At 43.9% G+C, this 25,626-nt stretch overlaps 1 protein-coding gene across 16 annotated transcripts in view; it reads right to left on the bottom strand.

Annotated features, from left to right (window-relative positions):
• The window catches only part of KANK1 (KN motif and ankyrin repeat domains 1), a 246,536-nt gene that overhangs the window by 30,928 nt on the left and 189,982 nt on the right, over positions 1-25,626 (bottom strand). For 12 of the 16 annotated variants that reach the window (XM_037998466.2, XM_007969400.3, XM_007969402.3 and 9 more), the window contains one exon: positions 1,773-4,433. In XM_037998466.2, the coding sequence (XP_037854394.2) occupies positions 1,773-4,433 (2,661 nt within the window). Of the gene's footprint in view, positions 1-1,772; positions 4,434-7,197; positions 7,878-20,892; positions 21,001-25,626 lie in introns of those variants that run through there. The other 4 variants (XM_007969407.3, XM_037998469.2, XM_007969405.3 and 1 more) reach the window with 2 other exon arrangements.

Here is a 25,626-nt window from a genome sequence, read left to right as displayed (position 1 = left end):
CAGTGAGCCGAGATGGCGCCACTGTACTCCAGTCTGGGCGACAAAGCGAGACTCCGTCTCAAAAAAAAAAAAAAAAAAAGAAAGTGGAAACTTAGGAAGATATAAAAATAATATATTTCAGTCTGTTTTAATCATTGCCCCATCAGACACTAATAGTCAGAAAGACTGGAATTTCTGTGGATGGCTTACTTAAGTCTGTATTACACATTTTCAAGTAAAATTAATCTAATGCAAACTCTTTCCCAGGTCACACTGATTCATGAGAATTGGAGAGCCAGAAACAGAAGCCAGGCAGTATGGTCCCAAGCTGAGGATAATGTTATACACTGTGAGAGGCAGTGCACGTGGTCACAAGCAAAATCAGGTTGGTGAGGCTCACAGGGAATTACTGTAAGTCATAAAATCATCCAGGTCGGTTTTCTGATAATTAGCTTCAATTTCAAGAAGGAAGGGTGAGCAGGAATCCCAATGAATATGAGAAAGAATAAGAAAGACAAAAATGTAAGTGCCTATCAGACCAGGTGCAGTGGCTAATGTCTGTAATCCCAGCACTTGGGGAGGCTGAGGCAGGTAGATCACCTGAGGTCAGGAGTTCGAGACCAGCCTGACCAATATGGTGAAACCCCATCTCTACTAAAATACAAAAAAGTGGCTGGGTATAGTGGTGGGCACCTGCAGTCCCAGCTACTTAAGAGGCTGAGACACAAGAATCGCCTGTACCTGGGAGGCAGAGGTTGCAGTGAGCCAAGATGGCACCTCTACACTCCAGCCTGGGTGACACAGCAACTCTGCCTTTAAAAAAAAAAAAAAAAAAAAAAAAAAAAAAAAAGCAAGCACCTATCAAAATGAAGACTGGGAAAAGACTCCCTTCTCTCCAAGTTCTTGCTCAAGGGTCCCTTCTGTGCCCACCTCATCTCAAACAGCCCTCACCCTGACTACTACCACTTGCTGTTCCCACAACTGGAGTTAATTTCTTCACAGTATTTATCACCTCCTGACATATTATAGGTCTACTGTCTATCTCCTGCACCCCACCTAGAATGTAAGCACCGCAGGGACAGAGGCTCTGTTCTTGTTTTGTTCATACTATATTCACAGCCTATACCTATGCTTGAGACCGAGTAGGAATCCAAGTAACAATTTTTACTTCATATTTTTTTAGAGATGGAGGTCTCACCATGTTGCCTAGGCTGGCCTCAAATTCCTGGGTTCTAGCAATCCTCCCGCCTCAGCCTCCAGAGTAACTGGAACTACAGATGTGTACCATTGCACCTGGCTCAAATTCAATAATTATTTGCTGAATTAACGAATGAATTAATGGAATCTCTCCTCTCATAAACATTTCAACTGAAAACATTTTATGTCAGCATTTCTAATTGATAATATACTGGTAATAGTGGGTACAAACAGGGTAGGATTTTTTTAAAGGCACTTCTATAAATAATGAGCAAGTAAATAACTGAAAGACAAAGAATAAAGCATCTTACCAAACTAGCAGCCCCAGAAGACAACCTCTAGGCCAGCCAACACCAGTTTACTTTTCTTCCAGCGTTAGTCCTCAGCCAGAGGCCAGTGAGGCTACCAGATAATAAGAATCAGCAGAGGTGCTTATGGATTTGGATTCTTAGTTTTCGTTCTACAGATTACCACTCTAAAGCTTTCTCCATTTCTCCTCCAAAAATGGTTCCAGCAGTTAAAAAATAATCCTTAGCTCCTGGAAAGACATTTTCCCCCAACCTTCCTCATTCCCAGGTCCTCAGGGTACCACCTACCTGTGATTTTACCCAGACTGGTTTTCTGGAAGTCAGGGTTCCTCAGCTCTTCAGTGCTTGCAGATTTCATGACAGAGTTGATAGACGACAGGGTGCTGATGAGCTGAGAGTTGAGGGAGCCAATCTGTGAGTGAGGCTCCCCGAAAGCTTCTGCCAGTTCACTATAGTTCTCAGCCAGCAGTGTCTGCTGTTCTGCCAGCAGCTTCTGGATGCGCTCAATGTAGTGATCCAGGCCGGTCATCATTCCAGGTGGAGCCTGGGGCTGGGAGTTCTCCAGAGACTCCCCTACAGGGTCATCCCCAACCCCCACGCTCCTTCTGCTGGCTGTCAGCCCCACAGTCAACTGCGGTGGCCCACAAGCTATGGTCCTCATTTTGAGACCAACCAAATAGTTGTCGTTAATATTTATCTGCCCCACGCCTGACTCTTTGGTCTTCACAGCTGATGGCCTGTCAAACCCAGAATGGCCAGAAAGCAACGTTCCAACACCAATGGACCGCGTCTTTGTGGAGGAGTTGATGTCCTTGACACGGCCTTCTCCTACAGCTACTGTCCGCGTCTCCACAGTCTGGGTGCTGGTCTGCTTGTCCAAAGTGCTTAGGCAAGTGTTGGTGCAGGAATCTATGAGGGTGGCTGTCTCGGTGCTGGTGAACTGGTGCACCTGTTCCAAATCCGTGCTAGTGTCCTGGTCTGCGGTACGAGGCACTGCCATGACAGCAGCCTCCACTTGGCCAACAGCCTCAGTGTTCATGCCCCGGGAGGCACACTCCTTTGGAGAGCAGACAGTCACGTCAACAGAACAATCTCCACAACCGATAGACCGCACTTCTTTGAGATTCAAGTTTGTCTTGAGGAGTGTGAGGTCATTCACAGACTCCTCTGTGTTGCTGCCTGTTTCGCAGATGCTGACTTCCACACTCACACTCTTGTCACACATTTCCACAGACCTCCCAGCACAACGGTCGTGCATTTCCACCCTCTCCTTAACAATCCACCAATTCATGGGCAGCTCAGGCCCTACGACTTTGTTCTTACATTCGGGCTGGCAGGAGATGCCTACACTGTTTGTTTCCATGGAGGTCCCAACACACGTGTCCACCAGGTCTGTGTGACTGCCGACCATTTGGTCTCTGGTCTGCACCACCGCCTCCACCACCTTACTGAAAACAAGTGGCTGGGCCATCGTGGCTTTGTCAACCTTTTTCCTCGACCCAGCAGCCTGCAGCTCTTGTTTTAGTTTAGTCATCTCCCGGTCATGGGTGGTTTCTCTAAGCTGTACTTCTAGGCGATAGATCTTTTCCTTCAAGGCTTCTATGGTCTGCTGTTGCAGCTCAATTTCTTTGTCAGCTTCAGTCGTCACTCCAAGCATGGCCTCTGTCACACTGACCCCACAATTCCTCATCTCAGTAAGTGTCCCTACAGCTGCATCCTTACAGGACCTGGAGCCTCTGTGGTACACGATGATGTCATTCATGTTCTCCTCGGCACCCACAGCCACAGACCGGCACTCTCCATTCTCCCTGAACTCTGAGGAGGCCTCACAGCTGCTGTCCTGGATCTTCTGCTCCAGGGCTTGCATGTCTGCTGTAAGCTGCCGGAACTCCTTTATCCTCTGGGTGCTCTGTTCTACGCTCTCCATTTCTTCCTCCTCATAGTCGATGTATAGTTCCCCACCACTTCTTCGGGCCTGGGAGAGCTGTTCCAGCTGGGAGGCGTTCCCTGCACTGTAGGACCGCTTCCTCACACCACAGACATTGCTCTGGGATGCAGCCCTTTGGTTTTTCAGCTGTGAGGCCAACTGCCTTTTCTCTTCTTGCAAGACAGATATCTTTACCTGGAGCACAGGGATGGTTCGCACCTGCTCCTCCAGTTCCTTCAGGCGTTTCAGAGCAATGGCCATCTGCTCACGGATGTGCTGCAGGTGCATAGGGCTCACGTTGGTCACTGGGGTGGAGATCCCTGAGCTCAGAGGGCTGTGGCGGATGGAGCTCCCCATGGAGGAAGTGGTGGGAGCAGCTGGGGCATAGCCACCATAATCCCCATTACCTTGGTATCCATTGTGAAGCTGGTGTATGGCAGGATTGTGGTTTCCAGAACCCACAAAAGAGGGGAGGGAGCTTGTGGAGCCCATGCCTCCAAAACTGGCCAGTCTGGGCCTCCTGAACTCACCCGGTGTCATCTGCATGGTGGCTCTCTCCTGTTCCAGTCTTCTCCGGGTCTCCATCAGTGTCTTGGTGACATGAAGGTTATGCTTTGGGAGTTGTGGTGAGGGAGGTGGCAGCTGTTGATTTTCTGGGATGGTAAGAAAAGGGAGTGAGGTCTCCAGAGGGGCAGGTGGCTTTGAGATTGGAGTTGACGTAACTTGGCTTCTGGCTAGGAGGAAGCTGGGGCACTGCTTGTTGTCATCACTGTTGGAGGATGAGAGGGATTCGGTGGAAGTCCATATACCTTGCTGACCAGATGTGGTCCTGGGTTCTGGGCATGGCACGGATGGCTTCCGCCTCTTCTGGATGTTCAGTCTTTTGATGGTGTTTCCCTTCTGTATGTCATCCACATATTTGAGGAAATCTAAGTCTAGTTGATAACCATAGGGGGTCTCCACAAAGTAAGGGTCTTTTTGTTCCTTGTCCTGGTCTCCATTCAGAATATCATCTGCTTTTCCTAGAAGAGGGAGAAAAGAATATTATAATGACACGCAATACACATAATGGTAAAAACTAGTATTTGTGTTTGTTGCAGTACAGCAAGCTGGTATGATTTTAAGAGTTGACACACCTATGTTGTAAACCTGGATCTACAACAACTGGGTAAGCAAGTTTTTTTTTTTTTGAGACAGGTCACTCTGTCATCCAGGCTGGAGTTGCAATGGCGCGATCTCGGCTTACTGCAGCCTCTGCCTCCCGGGATCAAGCAATTCTCCTATCTCAGCCTCCTGAGTTGCTGGGATTATAGAGGCGCACCACCACGCCTGGCTAATTTTTACATTTTTAGTAGAGACAGGGTTTCACCATGTTGGCCAGGCTGGTCTGGAACTCCTGACCTTAGATGATCCACCCTCCCCGGCCTCCTAAACTGCTGGGATTACAGGCGTGAGTCACTGCACCTGGCCTGGGTAAGCAAGTTAATAAACCTCTCTGAACTTCAGTTTCTCCCTGAGTAAAAATGGAGATGCAAATATTTAACTCACAGGCTTGAAACAATGTAATGAGATAATGATTGTATTATTTTTTAAAATTTTATCTTAGATTCAGGGAGTGCATGTGCAGGCTTGTCACATGGATCTATTGTATAATGATGAGCTTTAAGCTTCTAGTGTACACATCACCCAAATAGTGAACACTGTACCCAACAGGTAATTTTTCAACCCTCACTCCCCTCCTTCCCTACTTTTGTAGTCTAAAATGTCTACTATTTCCATCTTTTTCCATCTTTATGTCCATCAGTACTCAGAGATAATGATTTCAACAAGTCAAGCACACAGTAAGTCCTTACTAACTATTTTTAAAAGAATTCATTATAAAAGACACAAAAGGCCGGGCATGGTGGCTCACTCCTGTAATCCTAGCCCTTTGGGAGGCCAAGGTGGGTGGATCACCTGAGATCAAGAGTTTGAGACCAGCCTGGCCAACACGTGGTAAAACCTCGTCTCTACTAAAAATACAAAAATTGGCTGGGCATGGTGGCAGGTGCCTGTAATCCCAGTTGCTCAGGAGGCTGAGGCAGGAGAATCACTTGAATCCAGGAGGTGGAGGTTGCAGTAAGCCGAGATCGCGCCATTGCACTCCAGCCTGGGCAACAGAGCAAAAACTCTGTCTCAAAAAAAAAAAAAAAAAAAAAAAAAAAGACATGAAAGCATTGTCCAGTAGATAATTTCATTGGTCATCTACAGTCTCTTCGAATATAGACAGCAGACATTAAGATTCCTGTTTTTCAAAGTGTTATCTGAGGCACACAAAAAAACCAAAAGTCAGCAGCAGACAGACAAAGTCAGCAGCAGAACCAGGAGGCCTGGGATGAGATGTCCCTGCCCCTGTCTTTTGCAGACTGGGCTGCCTTTCTAAATGGAGGCCAAGGGCACTCAGCTCCTGACTGCCTCCACAGGATTACAATTTGCCTTGACACCTCCCTGGCTGAGAAAGCTGGGGCATGGGATATTTAGTGATTAAAACTCTGGCAGCAAGGGTACAAGCACACAGAAGAAAGACTTCAACTCTATTTCGTGTCTTCCACTTCTCAGTTTCTCTCCTCATTTAAAAACAAAACCAAACCCTGTCTTAACTATAGGAAAAGTTTTCTACGTGTTGACTTCTTTTGGACAAAACATTCCCTATCTCAGGAACACCTTGTTTTGTATTGTGATGAGTTCAAACAGATGCAAAGAATGAAGATAAGGGCAAAACCTACATACTCCAACCACTGGATCATGTGGCATTCAGTAAATACTACTTAAGGCTAAACCAGACATTTAAAAGAGGAAACACAAGAACCTTTCAAAGCACAGACCTTGTCGCTGACCTGGGCTATGCATTTCAAATGCAAATGCAAGGTCATTTTTATTTGTTTAAATTGTAGGATCAAGTCATGTGTTGTGTTTTCCCAGGGCCACACTAACAAGCCGTGCATTTTTAGAGCTATGGAAAGAACCCAAAAGCAGTGAGTGAAAATGTAAGCCATCAGTCTCCTTGCCCTCTTCTGAGTATACAAACCCACTCGACGGCTGTCAAGTTTGAAGGAACTTCCAGCAAACCTGGTTGCTGTCCGCCCTCCCAACCCCCAGCACTGCCGAACATTTGCACCGCCAGTGTGAATGCTCTGAAGAACACTTCTGTCTCCATCTGCCCGCTTTCTTCCCAAATGTTGGAAAGAAAAGTACAAAAATGTTTGCCAAGCAGAGGAATAAAAAGGACATATATTATGTCCCAATTTAAAACAATATTAAATTGTTCTAGCTGTTTGATTCTAACACGTGTGGGAAGTGAATTCTATGTGAAAGAAGTGCCCAGCAGCGGTCATGCCCTAGCCCAAGAATGGGAGGGCTGGCCAGGAGCGCCCTGCCTGGAAATTTGTGCTGTTCATAGTGCTCATGTTAATAGAATGTAGCTGTCCTTTTCTCTTTCCTTTTTAGCTTTCATCTCCACATGGAGAAGGTGATCACTCAAAATATGCAGCCAGACCTGTTTCCAGTACTGTCTGAAATTCCATAAACAAAGAGAAACTACAGCTTGGGTGTCAGACAGGCAGGCTAATCTGGCCCACCCGGGATGTGTGTGTGAGCCGGTGAGTCTAAGCTGGACCCCTGTAGACCTGTGGGGTCGCTGTGGTCGAGTAAAGTGGCCAAGCAGCGCGCAGCCTTCCCGGTCACCCTCGCCCAAGGCCCCCCGGGGATTCGGCCAGCGGTGACCGCCCCACGCCACTCGCAGCTCACCTGCCAGGTGGCGCCCGCTGCGCTTTCTGCCAGCCCGCGCTGCACCGCACACCAGCTAGCTCCCAGCTCACCAGGACCCAGCCTCAGACGTCCTCGATCCTCACCCCACAAGGAAGTTTCAACATTCGTGTAAACTTAGCCAGCCACGCACAAATGCCATAGGCTGAGTTTTCACCAATGAAGTCTCCCTCCGGCTGCAGTGACACCACCCCCAGCACACTCAGCTGTTCCGCATTCCTTGTTTTCTTAATGAAAACAGGAAACCGGGATCTTCTGAAAATGTGTGTTCTTCACTCCAGTTTTGCCAGTTGATTTTTAAATAAAGCTAGCACTTCAAGCATCTCTACAGAGAGGCTCTGTTTTTCCTATACTAGTCACTTCTTCATGAAAGAGTCTGTGTTCTCCTGCTCAGCCCTCGGTCACCTGAGGAGGTGCAGAGGCACAATCAGCCCCACTGTTCTCTGTGGGTTTCAGGGTCCCAGCAGCACTCACTGGTTTCAGAGCACTGCAGGATTCTGCTCAGCCCTGGGCTCATGACACGTGGCAAGTAGTTACCCTTTATCATTAATTTCAACTGAGCCTTTGCCACTGATGAAAGCTTCTTCTTAAAAAATGAAACAAAAACAAATCTTTTTTTCCAGATACAAAAGTAGTACACGCTTGTAAAAAAAAAAAAAAAAAAAAAAGCCATATACAGATAATTTAAAGAACGTAAGAAAAGGCACTCAGATCTTACCATCTAGTGGCAAGCGTTAATATTTTGGTGTAACTCCTAGTTTTTCTATGTATTTATTAACATAGCTACTTTTCCCACTTAAGGATTTTCAGTAGGAAAGATGAACTGACTCAACATCAGTATTTAAAACACAACAAAACATATCACAGTTTTTACCAAAACCTAACTGGTCCATCTTTAGTTATTTCTTTAGTTCACCTTGTAGGAATCACAAAAGACATGGATCACGCTGAATTACCCGCAAATGAACTTTGGACTTCTGGGAATCAGGAGAGGTTAGAATTTAACCAAGTTAGGCTTGCTTATTTCCTAATACTGCTCAAACCAGGCTACCCAAAAGACTTGTAATTCAAGCTTCCTTTTCCAGCAAGTAAAAAAGTGAGATGTGTTTTCAAGGTGTCATTTTCACAAACAACTGTCCATGGTAAAAATTATTCTACAATAAAACTACCCAGTGTCATTATTTTTTTTAATATCCTGCTTTCTAGTGTATGTTTGCATACATCAACATAAATTAGGCATTTATGAGTCCCTGATTTATTTCCAAACTTTAATAAGACCAAAGAACTTTTTTGTCTTTTGTACCAGACTATAAGCATGCAGACAGCAAAAAATTTAATTAAAAAATATTTTTTTTGGCAGGGAGCGCTAGCTCAGGCCTATTATCCCAGCACTTCGGGAGACCAAGGAGGGTGGATCATCTGAAGGTCAGGAGTTCGAGACCAGCCTGGCCAATATGGTGAAACCCCATCTCTACTAAAAATATAAAAAATTACCCAAGCATAGTGGCGGGCACCTGTAATCCCAGCTACTTGGGCTAAGGCAGGAGAATCGTTTGAACCTGGGAGGTGAAGGCTGCAGTGAGCTGAGAACACTGCAATTTTTTATATATATATATATATATATTTTTTTTTTTTCATTGCTTCCTCTCCCAACCACACACCAACTATCAATATGCTGGGAAGAAAGGAGATGTTTAACAATGTTTACTGAAGGAATAAATAACTGGATATATAGTATAACAAAATAATCTTGCTAGAGTACAGTGGCACCATCTTGGCTCACTGCAACCTCTGCCTCCCTGGTTCAAGGGATTCTCCTGCCTCAGCCTCCCGAGGAGCTGGGATTACAGGCGCGTGCCACCATGCCCAGCTAATTTTTGTATTTTTAGTACAGATGGGGTTTCACTATATTGGCCAGGCTGATCTCAAACTCCTGACCTCAGGTAATCTGCCTGCCTTGGCCTCCCAAAGGGCTAAGATTACAGCTGTGAGCCACTGTGCCTGGCCAACAGTATAAGAGAATAAACTTTGAAAAACATCTTGATGCTCTGAAGACAGAAGTTGTTGGTTAAATATTAGTGTTAAGGACATTTCTTACATGATACTATTTCAGTTGTTATCTTTAGGTTGTGGAATTATAGGTGATTTTTATTTTGTTCTTTATAATTTTTACAACACATGGGTATTTGTCCTTTTTTTTTTTGAGACAGGGTCCCACTCTGTTGCCCAGGCTAGAGTGTGGTGGTACGATCATGGCTCACTATAGCCTCTATCCCCTGGGCTCAAGTGATCCTCCTGCCTCAGCTTCCTGAGTAGCTGGGAACTACAGGTATGTAGCACCATGCCTGACAATTTTAATTTTAATTAATTTATTTTTATTTTTTATTTTTAGTAGAGACGAGGTCTTGCTATTTTGCTCAGGCTGGTCTTGAACTCCTGGCCTCAAGCCTCTCCCACCTCAGTCTCTCAAAATGCTGGGATTACAGGTATGAGCCACTATACCTGGCCTGGGCATTTGTCTTAAAATATATTACAAGAAGTCACTGTTTGGAAGGCAAATGGAATTGATTGCAATAAACTGAGAAAGTTCATTTGGGAGGTGAATGAATGGGGGCAAAGACAGCTTGATGTTCTTTAGTATACATCATCCCCTCCTTCTACACTAATGGGGGCAAATAAAAGTCTATAAGCAGAAGTGTCATGTAGTATACCCCAGGAACCTCCATTAAAAAAACAGAAATAATTCTTTCATCTATGTTCTTATTTGTGCCTTCCTCCGTCCTGCTGCCTGGAATGCAGATGTGATGACTAGAACACTAGTGTAACTTTGAAACATGAGTTCATATCTAGGGTGGAGGAACAATGTACCAGAAGGAACTTGGGCCTCAAAGGACTTTGTGGATCAGAGCTACTATAACATTCCTGAAAAGCCTACCTCTATACTTTTAAGTGAAAAAGATACAAAGGTCTATTTTGTTTTAGATATTGTTTGTTTTGGTCTTGTTTACTTGGCGTTACACTGAATTCTAACAGATACTGCAGTTCTTCCCCCATTCCCTCTCAAAAATTAAGACTAGATCTTAAAAAGGAGAAAGATGCTAAATGATTAACTGGAAAAGTGTTACAATAAAACTTAAATTATTAATTCAGGATGAAGAGGAAGTATAAAAACAACACTTTTGGCTGGCAGCGGTGGCTCACGCCTGTAATCCCAGCACTTTGGGAGGCCAAGGTGGGCAGATTGCCTGAGGTCAGGAGTTCAAGACCAGTCTGGCCAACATGGTGAAACTAGGTCTCTACTAAAAATGCAAAACATTTAGCCAGGCATGGTGGTGTGCACCTGTAATCCCAGCTTTTCAGGAGGCTAAGGCAGGGGAATTGCTTAAACCAGGAAGGTGGAAGTTGCAGTGAGCCAAGATCACGCCACTGCATTCCAGCCTGGGCGACAGAGTGAGACTCCATCTTAAAAAAAAAAAAAAAAAAAAAAAAAAGTTTAAAAAAAAAAAAACTCTACCTGGGTTATAAAGAGACTCTTAACTGCTTTAAAAGTCTTTTTGGACTAACAGAACTATGCCTGCTTTTGCACAGTCAAAATTCCACTGGCTATATCTGCAACTGAAATCCTGAGAGTAACAGCTTCCAACTAAATATTCTGGAATTGGAGGGCTGTCCCTGGTGTTTATAAGAATTTTTTGAATGTCTGGAAATCCAGCGGTGGAGACTGCTCCTGGCACCACCTCTACCTTCATTATATAAACATTTATTGAAAGCTTAACTAGGTACAGAAAATGGTCCTATTCAGTGTAAGGAGTAGGAGGAAAAATTTATAAGAAATAAAATAAGATACAGTCTAGCTGAGAGATGACTACCAAACACCCTTAACATAACACTAATTGAGACCAGTTACAAAGGCATATGTCAACAATGCCGGCCGGGAGCGGAAACTCATGCCTGTAATCCCAGCACTTTGGGAGGCCAGGGTGGGCAGTTCACTTGAGGTCATGAGTTTGAGACCAGCCTGGCCAACATGGTGAAACCCTGTCTCTACTAAAAACACAAAAATTAGCCAGGTGTGGTGGTGCGTGCCTGTAATCCCAGCTACTTGGGAGGCTGAATGCAGGAGAATCGCTTCAACTTAAGAGGCGGAGGTTGCAGTGAACCGAGATCGCACCACTGCATTCCAGCCTGGGCGACAGAGAAAGATTCGGTCTAAAAAAATCCAAAACACAACAACCCTGACCCCACTCTGAAAAACCAAAACACAATGCAGTATGAAAGTATGTAAACTAGTGATCAGAACAGAACCAAGTTAACCAGAGATGAGTTCTGAAGACAAGGTAAATGACAGAGTAAAAAGGTGAAGGGCCAGGGCAGCGCCTATTGGTGCTGCTGAAGGAATGCCAAGGTTAGACAAGGAGAAGACGATGAGTAGAGGCCACCAATCTCACAGCCTGGAGCAGGGCAAGTTTTTCCACTGAAACTAGGGACTAAAAGGTGTCAACAAAGATTGTCTTCACAATTGTGTGTGTGTGAGACTGAGGTAGGGAAAGAGGCTAAATTCAATGGGACCAGTTAAAATGTTACAATACCCAGGGGGCAGTGTAGACCGAATAAAACATTTATTCACACATTCAACTTACATTTATAATTGATATTGATAATAAAGGCACATGAATTAGTATCTACTTTCTATCTCTGTCTCTCTTTCTCTATCTCTCTAGTTTTCTGTGGATCTTCACTTACTATTTAGCATGTACTGTTCTAGGAGCTGGGAACACTGAACAAAAGGGACAAAGCCTCCGCTCTCTCAAGGCTCACAGTCTAGTGGGGAGGGGGTGCATAGAAAAGTAATTAAAGGCCGGGCGCGGTGGCTCAAGCCTGTAATCCCAGCACTTTGGGAGGCCGAGACGGGCGGATCACGAGGTCAGGAGATCGAGACCATCCTGGCGAACACGGTGAAACCCCGTCTCTACTAAAAACACAAAAAATTAGCCGGGCGAGGTGGCGGGTGCCTGTAGTCCCAGCTACTCGGGAGGCTGAGGCAGGAGAATGGCGTAAACCCGGGAGGCGGAGCTTGCAGTGAGCTGAGATCCGGCCACTGCACTCCAGCCTGGGAGACAGCGAGACTCCGTCTCCAAAAAAAAAAAAAAAAAAAGAAAAGTAATTAAAGGCAGAAGTGAAGCAAACAGCTACATGACAGCAGTCATTGCCAGAAATTATACCAGTGTCTCAAGGTAAGTGGATGGACTGCTAACTAACACTGGGCTCCATGTCGTCTTAGGTTGGCATCATCTCTGAGCAAACTTACTCCTAGACACCAAGGGTCACAGAGTCCATTTCCTCCCTCTCTCTCCCAACTAAGTTTGCACAGTCTGCAATTTGGGGTAACCAAACACCAACGTGACGGCATCAATTAGAGAAAACTCTCCAAGTTCAGACCAAATTCCCATGTGTTCAGAGAAAAGGTGGAATCAACAAACTGGTGGCAAGTCTGCTCCTTATTTATATATTTATCTCCTATAAAACTTAGTGCTCTGTGAGAGGGGCCCAATTTACGGCCTCGAGAACAGTGCGACATTTGCTTGCAATTCCTCTGCATTAACAAAGTGAAATGGAGTTACGGGTATTTCAACAATCATTCATCTAGATTCATAAAGTACTATATGATTTTAACTTTCAGTGAAACTAAACTTGCTGTCCAAATAATACGTGGTTTGGAAAGACATAAAAATTAACGTACTTACCAGGAAGATTAGATCACAGGAAACTAGTCTGGGAGTACTAACCTGCTTGCAGTGATTCTCAACTGGAGGTAATTTTTCTTTTAAACCAACCAAACGAGGCGTGGAGGTGATTTTGCCCCAGGAAGAGACATTTGGCAATGCCTGAAGATATTTATCCTTGTCACTGCTTGGGGTGCTACTGGAATCTAGTGTGTAGAGGCCAGAGCTGCTGCACACATTCTGCCATGCACAAGACAGGCCCTCCCTCCCCCAACAAAGAATTATCTAGCCCATAATGTCAGTAGCGCTGAGGCTGAGACAGCCTGTGCTGGAGACAGTGAGAAGAAGAAAAATTCACAGATAGCAACTGAAATTTTGGCTGTATAATCTGTAGTCTTCTGCTGGCGTGGTGGCTCACGCCTGTAATCCCAGCACTTTACGAGGCAGAGGCAGGTGGATCACCTGAGGTGGAGAGTTCAAGAGCAGGCTGACCAACACGGAGAAACTCCATCTCTACCAAAAATACAAAATTAGCCGGGCATGGTGGTGCATGCCTGTAATCCTAGGTACTTGGGAGGCTGAGGCAGGAAAATTGCTTGAACCTGGGAGGCAAAGGTTGCGGTGAGCCAATATCGTGCTATTGCACTCCAGCCTGGGCAAGAGCGAAACTCCGTCTTGGAAAAAAAAAAACAAAAAAACAAAAAAACTGTAGTCTTCAAGTTTTTCATTTCCTATTGGGGCCAATAACACTATGCTCAGGTGACAGAGTGACAAAAATGCCACTTTTGAGTAAAAAAAGCATTCAATACTTTTCTACATACTCTACCACAATGAGCCATTCTTTAACATGAGCAAAAAGCACTGGGGTGAAATAATGTGTCCTGTGGACTTTATAACGGAAGAGACTTTGATATTATTACTTTATCTATTAATTAGGACACACTGACTTCTTTGTTCTGATTTCACTGCTGCACACTCTAGGCCCAATTACTGACTGATGGTGCTGTGAAAAATAATTACACTCTTGTGCCACAACTTTCACACACTATTTGTGTTTTTCTTCGCCAGATACCACACCTGACTGTTGAAACTGAAGAACTTTGCTAATTCCCATTAATGTTATTGTCCCCTCTCAGATGAAGCATGAAGATTTTGCCTGAAGAGCTGAGTCAGTCCTAGAGAAGTACATAATTATCACAGATTTCCACATTTAAAAGCCCCAGAGTGTAAGCATCCTGCTGTTCAAAGCAGTCAAAAAGATTCCATGTCAGCAGGAAAGCAAAGTAGGATGAACTCAGGAAGAGAGGCAAATTCTCATGAAGCTAATTACTCAGAGTATGAAAGTAATTAAGTTAGCACATCAACTTTTCCAAGAGTGGAAAGTGTTCTAAGAAGACAGGGAAGTACAACAGCGTCCTTCTGAACGGGTTTAGCAGGCGGCATCTCCTGATGATACTGTTCGCATTAAGCTCTTTGAGACCCAGCAGCTTCGCTTCCCATATCAAATTTGTGTGAGGAACACCATTTGTTAGAGAACACGCAATAAAAAGGGTAGCAATATGAGTGTTCCTCCTTCTGGCTTAAAAGAATGTATAGCAAATGAGATTTTCTTTTGCTCTTGCATTTACCAAAGAGTTCTTTTTAAGCCTGCTCTTTTCCCTCCCAGATAAAACCCACTCATTCAGTCATTCAAATGATGGGCACCTGCCAAGTGCTAGGCTTTTTCTAAGAAGCCTGAAATCCTTCTCCTCACAGAGTTTATACTGCCTATTGTAATTTCACCAATACCTCTTCAGGTTATAGGTAGGTAGGTAGGTAGGTAAGTATGTTTTCATTCATTCTTTTAGAGACAGGGTCTCGCTCTGTCACCCAGGGTGGAGTGTAGTGGCACAGTCACAGCTCACTGCAGCCTTGAACTCCCCAGCTCAAGTGATCCTCCTGCCTCAGCCTCTCTAGTAGCTAGGACTACAGATGTGTGTCATCAAACTTGGCTAATTTTTAAATTTTTTATAGAGATGGGGTCCCACTATGTTGCCCAGGCTAGTATAGCTGTTTTAAATAGCTACCTAAACACTTCATGCAAATACAATTGTAACATTAAAGAAAGCAAAAGTATTTGCCAGAAGTTCATAAGAAATATCAGGTCAGTTGACACATATGTAGCATAACTGCAATTTTAGAGGCTTGGTTTGTTTATATGATTAAGTTAAAATGTGGTGTTGCTTCCTGTACTCCTCTTTCTAACTCCTTTTGGCTTCTCCCCCCCAGTCTTTGGATTTCCTCTCATGGATACTCTTATCTTGACTTTTTTTTTAACAGACATTAACTTGCACACTACTCCTATATCTTCCACTGTCTCTCATCACTACCCCTCTCCATACCAGCTCCATCTTCCATGTTTACCTGTTCCCACACTCCGTAAAGAGAATGCTGATCTAAGGAAGATGCAGTTGTTACACTGAAAGATGGACGTATTCTTTCATTCAGCAAATATTTATTAAGTGCCTGCAATAGGCCAAACACTGCTAGGTGCTAAGCAAAACAGACACAGAGCCTGTCTGGGTAGAACTTATGAAGCATAGGAGGAGACAGACAAGTGATCACATAACAACCGTACTAAGTGTTGTGAAAGTAAAATACAGGCGTTATGCTGGAACAGAGCAGGGACCCCGCCTAGGCTACAGGTAGGGAGGGTTCTTCAAGGGAGTGGTAGCTAAGGAATCCACCGGGCAGTGTGCTGGGGATGTGTGGAGGGATGGGAGAAATTCTAGGCAGAGGAAAGAGCATATGCAAAACCTGCCACTTTTAAGAACTGGGAAGGGGACTTTGCAAAGACTGCAGTGAGGCAGAAAGGGGACAGACAGAGTCCTAGCCCAACAGCACCCTGGGGATCAAGTTTTTGCATCACAGATGCATTGGTAAGCTATTGAATGGTTTTAAACAAGGGAGTGAAATGATCAGATTTGCATTTTAATAAGATTGCTCTGCCTAGATGCTGGAGATTAAAATTCTCCTCAGTATCCTCCATTAGGGTTTCCATGGATTATTCAAGTCCCCATGAATTTTTGTCTAGGTAGAACAAATTCCTTTGCACCATGTGAATTTTATCTACCCAATTAGAAAATAAGTGGTAATAGTAAGATAAGTTCTGGTGGTATTCAGCCACTAGAACTTTGACACTGTCTGCATTTGGGCTAGCTAGCCTGTAGCCTTAACTCTGTCTGCCCCTAATACTTAGGAGGAAACTGAGAAGGCCCAACAAATTCCAGCTACTCTGGAGACCAGGATCAGGTCTCTAGGCTTGTCTTCTAGGGCTGTTACCTCATTCTGCTACTAAAAAAAAAAAAAATTTCTTTAAACCAGTGGATGACTCACCGCAGAGAAAAGTGATGGGATTCCTTTTCTGAAGGTTATTAAAGTATGAGAAATCTAACCTGGGAAGGACGGATATGGCATGAGTGAGGGCAGGAAGAAAGAGGAGACAACATTTTAGGGAATCCAGGTTCTGATTTAGCATGTTGAGATGCAGAACACAGACTCGCTCTGTGTTTGAAACTCTAGGATGGGAAGAGCAAGGACTGAAAATGCCCGTGAGGCTAAGACAACACAGACCCTGGCAGTCAGCAAGTGTCTCTGGAGGCAGGAGAGAAAGGCGGGCAGCACGCTGTTTCCAGCTTTGTGTACCTCTCCACCCACACCTGACCAGGGCCTGAATTGGCCAATAGGGAAAGCTAAAGGCAGATGATAGGGCCTGGGGAACTTAAGCAATATACTCTGAAAATGCAAAACTTCTACCCACCAGATGGTCTCCGACAAGCTGAATTTCAGGTTGGCTTGCCTCTAGTGTCCCGAGTGTTACTGCCTACCACAGATCTTGTTGCAGGTGACCCATACTGTCAGAGATAAATACATATCTAGAATTCAGATAACACCCTCTGCCTACCAGTTATTATTCTCAATCGTCGTAAGACATCAGATTGGCTATTTAATGCCAGTGTCAAGGGTCTATTTGATTCAAACTCTTTTGAACCCCCACTAGCCAAATCTAGGATAATTTGAGCATTAATATAATTAATGATAGTAACAAGTTACAATCCATTGAATAAACTAAGTATCTACTTGTGAGTCCACTATGCTATAATAAATACGTTGGAATACCAACTAATACATACAAGGAATTATGTAAACAGAACATCACCATGGACTAATTATTAGAACAGTGGCTGATTCAGGTAGGAATTACTAGCTAAGGTTAGTGGATAGAGATTTCCTACCAAAGACTAGGACACTGGTGTGGTCTCAGAATATCTCACCAGAAAATAACATCAATCGTTTTAAAAAAAAAGGTGACTCTTTGATGAGAAAGCTGACAAATAACCACCTCGACCAGGTGATCAAAGTTGACATCATGTATTTGCACGGGGAAGAGCAGAGCGTCACTTTTGCGCTGTCCTGCCGAGAAGACATGGCCTGGACCCTGCTTGAAACACATTCTATAGAACGTCAGGCCTCTCTTTTTAAAACCATCAAGGCCATGAAAAAAAGGTAAAAATGACAACTTTTCAGATGGAAGGAGACTAAAAAGACATGACAACTGCATTTCTACACACACACACACACACACACACACACGGAACAAATACGGTAAAATGTTAACCACTGGGAAATCTGAATCTGGGTGAGGGAGCCATGAGAGCTCTTTTAACAAATTTTCTGTATGATTAAAATTATTTAAAAATAAATATTATTTATGTCTTTCTTCGTTTGCGCATCAATGTCCTTAGGGTGCATGAGTGCAGTCAGCCTGTCACCAGGGAGCACAGACCAGACTCTGCTATTGCTCATAATGCAAATATGCAGCCTGTTTTCAGGGGCAGATGGCTTTGCTTTCCTGTATTAGATATTATTTGAGAAATTTTACATTTGTTTCAGGTATTTCTGGAAACGTCTACAACTTCTCAATTACTATCCTTGCAAATTGATGTGCCAGGAGCTCCATTTTAAAGAATAAAGCCTAAAAGCTCTTTTCTGTGGCATAAAATGTCAACAATTTAACCCCAATCCAGCACCTCCCAGGTTCCTCCCCAGCCCAAACCTCAACATACTGGGAAACTTTCAAGCTTATCTATCTTTGCTCATTCTATCCCCTCTACCCAGCTCATTCTATACCTCTACCATTCCCCATTCTCTCCCATCTGTCAAAATCAGCTGCATCATCCTTTTTAAAGGGCCCAACCCAGATGTCTCATTTTTGTAAAGCCCTACTTACCCTCAACTGCTCTGTCCTGGGAAGAACTGGTCCCCTTCTTCCCTCTTTTTTCCTAAGTCACTTTGCCTATATATGCCGAACTGTTAGCAGGCACATGCCTGTGTTTCTACCAGACTCTAAGTGTCTAGGGGAGGCAGAAGTCAAACTTTTTTTTTGAGACGGAGTCTTGCTCTCTCGCCCAGGCTGGAGTGCAGTGGCGCGATCTCGGCTCACTGCAAGCTCCGCCTCACGGGTTCACACCACTCTCCTGCCTCAGTCTCCTGAGTAGCTGGGACTACAGGCGCCCGCCACCACGCCTGGCTAATTTTTGGTATTTTTAGTAGAGACGGGGTTTCATCATGTTAGCCAGGATGGTCTCGATCTCCTGACCTCGTGATCCACCCGCCTCGACTTCCCAAAGTGCTGGGATTACAGGCGTGAGACACCACACCCGGCCCTCAAGCAGTATTTATGTTTGTATTCCTCAGTACTTGGCGCTTGGTACATGGCCCTCTTAGTATCTGTTGAAGTGAAAAGCCCCACATCTAGGCATCTACTGATGAGTAAGTATAACAGAGGAAGAGAGGAAGACATGTAGTGATTTAAAGCAGGCACTCTGGGACCAGACTGCCTGGGTTTGAATCCTGGCTCTGCTGCTTTGTAGCTGTCAGCAAATTAGATTATATTCCAATTGTTTGAGAAAATAATAGTACCTGCATCAGTGTGTTGTCACTTAGAATAATGTGTGGGTTCTATTGTCACTACTAGTGGTACCGGATCACCCTTTGTTGTCTGGAGAAGCACACAACCCTGGCCCCCCAGAGAGGATCCAGAACTCTTCCTCCTCTATAATACTCTGCCCCCACCTCCATGAAGTCAGGGTTTAAGGTATTTGTGATACTTGTTCAAGATCAAGTAAGTCTGCTAAAATCTTGAGTTTTACTTTGGTTTCTTCTTCTTAAGAGTGGATGAGGGAGATGCCAGTAGGGCCCTGTAGGGGATGTGTGAGTGTGTGCGTGCACTGCTTGGGCAGAGAGGTATGTACTAGGTAAGGGGGAGTCCTAGTCCAGCACAGGAAGGAAATAAAAGCAAAAGCAGACAAACACCCCCTAACTTTTAGAGTATATTATGGCCAGGTTAAAATATCTCCATCTCACAACATGAGGACAAAGGTGAGTGCTGATTATTCTGCACACTCATTCTGCAGCTCTCCTGAAGTCCTCAGGGCACAGTGCTCTCTAACACACCATGCAGAGACGGTGCTTTAAACCACCTAGAGCACCTCCATGGTAGTCATCCTGAATGGCCTGCCTAGGCTGGGGGAAGGTATACTTTTCTTTTCATAAAACAAGAACAGGAACTATGATCACTTCCTAGTTCATGGATGAGCAATGGGCAGGAGAGCCCTGGAATCATACAATGTAGTGATGTGATTCATACCCTTAAAACCAGGGGGTCAGTGGGACTCTGATTTCCAAAGCTGCTTCCAGGCTATGAATAACTGTTGACTATACTTGATACAAAATTTCTTAACATGGCATGCTATGTAACCAAGTGAAGAAAAATGAATCACAGCAGGTGTCAGACCAGATGAGCTCAGGCAGACAGAGCCTGCAGTCTTCCCCTCTGCACATCCCACTCAGTGGCACCTTTCCAGCTGCATCCTAACTAGCATGACCTAACGATCCCCAGTGCAGTGTCCCTCCTGGGTATTGCCAGTTCTACTCTGGGCATGATTTTAGAGGCTAGAAGCCAGGCCGCACGTAAGAGTGAGGAGAAGACAGTGGAAAGGGTTACATTCTCATTATTGGAACAGCCTGTCTTAATAAAGGGCACATTGTGCTAGGGAGGCATGTGATGGTAACAGGGACCTTGTGGTTCATACAGTGGCCCTCTTCTCCAGTGTTCAGTGCCGACTACAAGAGGCAGCAACTCTTCACCCCAAATCTGTCTCAAAAGAGCCAAAATGCCATGGGTACCTCAGTGCAACCCCAACTATGCTGCTCTCTAATGTCCACTGTCTAATTTTAAAAGTTATTGCTGAAATACAGCCCAAATCGATCATGCATGCACAGAAGAGAATGAGCTTGGACTTATTTTCCAAACTTTCTTCAAAAGTAACATGCTGTTCTAAGCGTAAAAAGGAAATGTGCCAGTTCAGAGAGTAACTCTGTGAAAAGCAGAAAGGAGCACCGGCTCACTGAGGGATAAAACAGGCTTTTCTAACAAAACATTACAGTTTTTTTGGCCAGGGGGAGGTGGGGTGGCAGTGGAAAACTATTATTTGTATGAATCCCTGTCCTTATTTTGTTTTATAGTGTTTATAAGAGAAAAAGAAGCCAGCTTTAACGAATATTGAGCAACTCCCTATTAGAAAAACAGAGCTGAAAACAAATACCCAAAGATGGACTTAGCAACAAAAAAGGAAATTCTTGAATTAACTAAACCTTAAACTTAAAAACTCAAATCTTAGCATATATATATGTACAACCATTCACTCCTGCAACAATGACATCTTTATGTTAAAGCCATAGGTAAAGCTGAAATTTTCACTGGACCAAAAATCAAGTACTGGGTTATTCTTTCTGGCTTGAAGTAAAAGCAAATCTCTTTCACAACACACAGAGCTCGAGTTTATATTTCACCAACCCCCACTCAAACATCATGCTCTCCTCCTCTCTTTCTTTTGTGGGCATTCTTACTTACCCACCCAGAAACAAAATAACTGTGATTTTCAGCGAGCAGGAAGCCAGGTCTCAGGCAAACTTCCCTCAGCATTAAAGGGACTCCACACATTAGCAGGCATAGAGCCCAGGAGCTGTTGCAGAGAATTTATTTATACCCATTTGGAATTTCCTGACGAACTAACAGCCTGCTGGCCACGGGGTTTAATTCCAGGACTCTCGGCGTCAGTGAGACAGCAAAAATTACCAACTAACAAAACTGCTAGCAAGATTTTAAAAGAGAGACAAAGACTTCTCTCATCTCCCTTCTGATTTTTCACACTATCCTCATACTCTTTAGACATATGAAATGCTGACCTAGAAATGCAGCTGTAAGCCTGTTAATTCTAGGAAGAAATCAGAAAGGCAGCAAATGTTTCCTTATTGTTTGTGCTGACTTACTCCCTCTTTTCCCAACCCTCCACTGCAGAGAAAGGCTCTCTGTTATAATTTAAGCTATAGCACAGCAGCTGGCTTGTGAAGGAAATGATTTAGTTTTATGCTGAACCGAGGCTGGAGTGGAGGCAAGTGCTTCCTTTTTGGTTTCAACATATAATTAGAAGGCTAAAAACAATTAACATTTGTAAATCATAGGCCCAAGCCTCTTTCCCTTGCTCTGTACCTTCATACACTTAAACACTGCATTGCTAACATCTTCAGCAACCTTTGTTTTTGTTTCAAAAAGTTAGTAAGAATGGTATGTTCCCCTAATGATTTAAACTCATCACCTCAAAAAAAAAAAAAAAAAAAAGAAAAAAAGGTTTTTTTGGGATAGTGTATCACTCTGTCACTTAGGCTGGAGGGCTGGAGTGCAGCAGTGCAATCACAGCTCACTGCAGCCTCAACCTCCTGGGCTCATGTGATCCTCCCACCTCAGCCTCCAGGCATATGACACCATGCCCTGCTAATTTCTGTATTTTTTGTAGCGATGGGGTCTTACTATGTTGCCCAGGTTGGGCTCGAATGCCTGAGCTCAAGAAGTCCTCCGGCTTTGGTTTCCCAAAGTGCTGGGATTATAGGCATGAACCAACACACATGGCCCAGAATTTTTTTTTTTCAAAAGCAGAAGAAAACATTTTTGTCAAAAGTAAATGATAAAATAAAGCTCAAGAGAATTTTTAGAGTTATGGGTATGTTCTAAAACTGGATTGTGGATATACAACTGTCCACATTTACTAAAACTTATCAAACCATACACTTAAAATGGGTGAATTATCTATGGTATGTAAAACAGCTCAATAAAGTTTAATTTTTAAGTCAAAAAAAAGGAAGAAATAATGTAACCCAAATCTCTTACTAATGGAGGTCTTGTGAAAAGTAATATGAAATTATTTGGATCTGCTATTTCAAAATTTCTGTCACTTGAAGCTTGGTTGTTATTTTTTAATCTGTTGGTTTATCTGGTATAAACCAAGCCCAAATAAGTGCCATGGTCTTATAGAGTTTAATCTTTGTATCTTCACACAGGAAAATGTGTGTCTCAAAGATAATCACCTTTAAGGTCTCCCATCAGTAACTGTGGTCACCAGTAAGAGAATAGACAGAAGGAAAGTAAATGGAATAAGGCAGGGCATGTGCAGGCACCAAGATGAGCCAAACTAGGCAGGTCTAGTAGATTCTCATAAAATGGTGCCTCTCTCTACACAGCTGTCCCCTGTTTTGAATTTTACAAAACAGGCTATTTAGAGTCATCCCTCATCTTTGTTAATCTCTGTTTTATTGTTTAGAACTGGCTTTGCTTGCCTGCCATGTGATAAAATTCAGTAAATCTTGTTCAACTAGTGCCACATTTACTCAATGTACTTAGACACAGGTGAAGAAGGCATTTAAAAGAACCCTTTTCTGGGGGGGTGTGGTGGCTCATGTGTATAATCCCAATTCTTGGGGAAGCTGAGGAAGGAGGATTACTTGAGCCCAGGAGTTGAGACCAGCCTGGGTGACACAGTGAGACCCTGCCTCTACCAAAAAAAAAAAAAAGAAAAAAAAAAAAAATTAGCCAGGTATGGCGACTTGCCTGTGTAGTCTCAGTTTCTTGGGCGCTGAGACTGGCAGGATTACTTGAGCCTGGGAGGCTGAGACTGCAGTGCGCTATGATCGTGCTACTGCACTCCAGCCTGGGTGACAGAGTGTTCTGGTATTACTCCTTAGTTACATTATTATATTCCAAACCAAGAATTAATACGGGCTGGGTGCAGTGGCTTATGTCTGCAATCCTAGCACTTTGGGAGGCCAAGGCAGGAGGATCACTTGAGCTCAGGAGTTTGAGACCAGCCTAAGCAAAATAGTGAGACCTTGTCTCTATTTAAAAAAAAAAAAAAATACACATACACGTAATTTAAAAAATATCAAAAGACTTGTTCTTAAAAGTTAAACGAGTAAAGTACTGAATGTAGTGTTTCTTGATCCTGCAAAAAAAAAAAATTCTGCTACACTTTTATTCATAAATATTGTGTTCTGGTAAGAGTATAGATTATATAAAGCAGTCGAAGCAATTATTTTGCTAAAGAAGCTTGTATCTGACCCTGTGGGTGTTTGCCTGTGTGCTTCTGTGAAGGTGAGGTCCAGCAGAAAAAGTCATTGTATGCAAATAAATGTCTAGTCCTTTATCAGATGATGACAAGGGCTGGGAAGGGAAACAATTAAAAATATGAACCCCTTCTGCCTGGAAACCATCAGTCACAAAGGTTCCCGCTGAAGAGAGAAAGACACACCTATCTGCCTTCACTCTCTCAATATACGTACAAAGAAAGAAGCCAAATAAGATGTGGGAAGATGAAGATGTACTCAAGGCTTGGCCTCTGACAGGCAGAGAGTAGCCAGAAAAGGTGACGCCCAGTGAGCAAAGGAACCTAATGGAGACAAAAGCCTTCTGTGATACAAGCTGGCTGAGAGTATACCAGTACAGTCTTTATCCCTGGGATGGTGACTTCAGAACTTTGAGACCTGAACCTTCAGTTCTTATGTTTAACAGGATTACTGCTGCAAGACTTTTCCCCCAGAGGGCCTGCTCCCTTTGTCTAGAGATAAGAACAAAGTTAAATTAAGTAGTTTGTGGTGGCCTGAATTATACTGTGGACAGGTCAAGATGCCTATTTCCTGACATCCACTGAATTTACCTTTCTTCCCCAATGTTCCCTGTCCCTGTCTTTCCCCACCACCCGCTGTGCACAATTCTTCTGGACTCCACTGCTCCAGGTGCCTTTTACATACACGAACTCATTTAATCCTCACAAGCCTACAGCAAGGTATGATTATTTCGGTCTTTCACAGGTGAAGTGTATGTCATGCGTAAGCATGCTACTATTCTACTGCTACTGCCTACTCTACTGTTGAATTCATACTACTTTGGTACTGAAAAGCCACAAACTAGGGACATTCTCTCTTATAGTTTTTTTTTTTTTTTTTTTTTTTTGAGACAGAGTCGTGCTCCATCACCCAGGCTAGAGTGCAATGGCGGGATCTTGGCTCACTGCAACCTCTGCCTCCCGAGTTCAACCAATTCTCCTGCCTCAGTCTCTCAAACAGCTGGGATTACAGGTGCCCGCCACCACACACAGCTAAATTTTCTTTTTTTTGTATCTTTAGAAGAGATGGGGTTTCACCATGTTGGCAGCCTGGTCTCAAACCCCTGACCTCAGGTGATCTACCCAGCTTGGCCTCCCAAAGTGCTGGGATTACAGGCATGAGCCACCATGCACAGCCTCTTGTAGCTCATGTAAACACCACCACCACCACCACCACCCAAGGACAACAATCAAAACAATCTCACATTCCTCCCACCCTTTCTGTCTCAGGTAAGCTTACCTTGTAAAAACTCTACCTATGAGTATTTGCCTTAGAGACAGACTGAAAGGAGGATGCGCTGCTATCCCACTCTGAGGGCCTGGGTTATTTCTGTTATACTGGACTTCCCCAAACCCCTAAAGAGTTCAAATACTGTATTGTGCTACTTTAACCCACCCCTCCTTAGATGCTTGGGATGGGTGTGAGACCTACACTGTCTGAGCTATAATGAGGGAGAAAGTGGGTATGGCCCTTTCCACAGCACCAAGGCTCTTCTCCATCCACCTTTTTCATAGCCTTAGGGTGTGACAGGATTTAGGGGATTAAAAGGAAAGTCCAGCAAAGGCGCCTGCTTTTCCATTCCTCCTCTTGCGAGGTGTGCACCACGTTGGGTCTTGGAAAAGGACTCCTCCTTTACATGCCTGGATTAGCAGGATCTGCTCAGAAGATTTAATGTGAGGGGAGATTTTCCAAGGAGAGGCCACCCTGTCTTCCACATGAGGAGGGTGTGCCCTGGCAGAGGGGTCTGATTCTTGACAGGAGAGTGACTAGGAAGAGGATGCTATCTGATGGTCCTATCTTAAAAGCCAAGACAAATAAAAAGTCTTGTGTCTTCTTATCCTTTATTCAACAAATGCATTTCCCCAAATATATGTGAAGGCTTAAAACTAGTGTCGCACCGACTTTCTACATCTTAGACTTTCTTTACAGTCTGGATTGCCCCATGGTTATTACCTTTATCACATCTAAATAAGAGACGGTCTCATAATATATTTTCATCCAAGATTTGAAATCAGCATTAAGAAAACCAAAATCAAATGAATTGGGGGACACAGAACTATATAAGAGAATTAAGACTTTAACTTAGATTACTACAAAGACTCTATAAAGGCTGTAAATAAGGGATAATAAGGACTATTTATCTCCTCACACC

This window comes from Chlorocebus sabaeus, chromosome 12, assembly GCF_047675955.1.
Source record: "Chlorocebus sabaeus isolate Y175 chromosome 12, mChlSab1.0.hap1, whole genome shotgun sequence".
Taxonomy (NCBI): domain Eukaryota; kingdom Metazoa; phylum Chordata; class Mammalia; order Primates; family Cercopithecidae; genus Chlorocebus; species Chlorocebus sabaeus.
The sequence above is the reverse complement of the archived record's forward strand: the minus strand, read 5'-3'. Positions and strand labels throughout refer to the sequence as shown.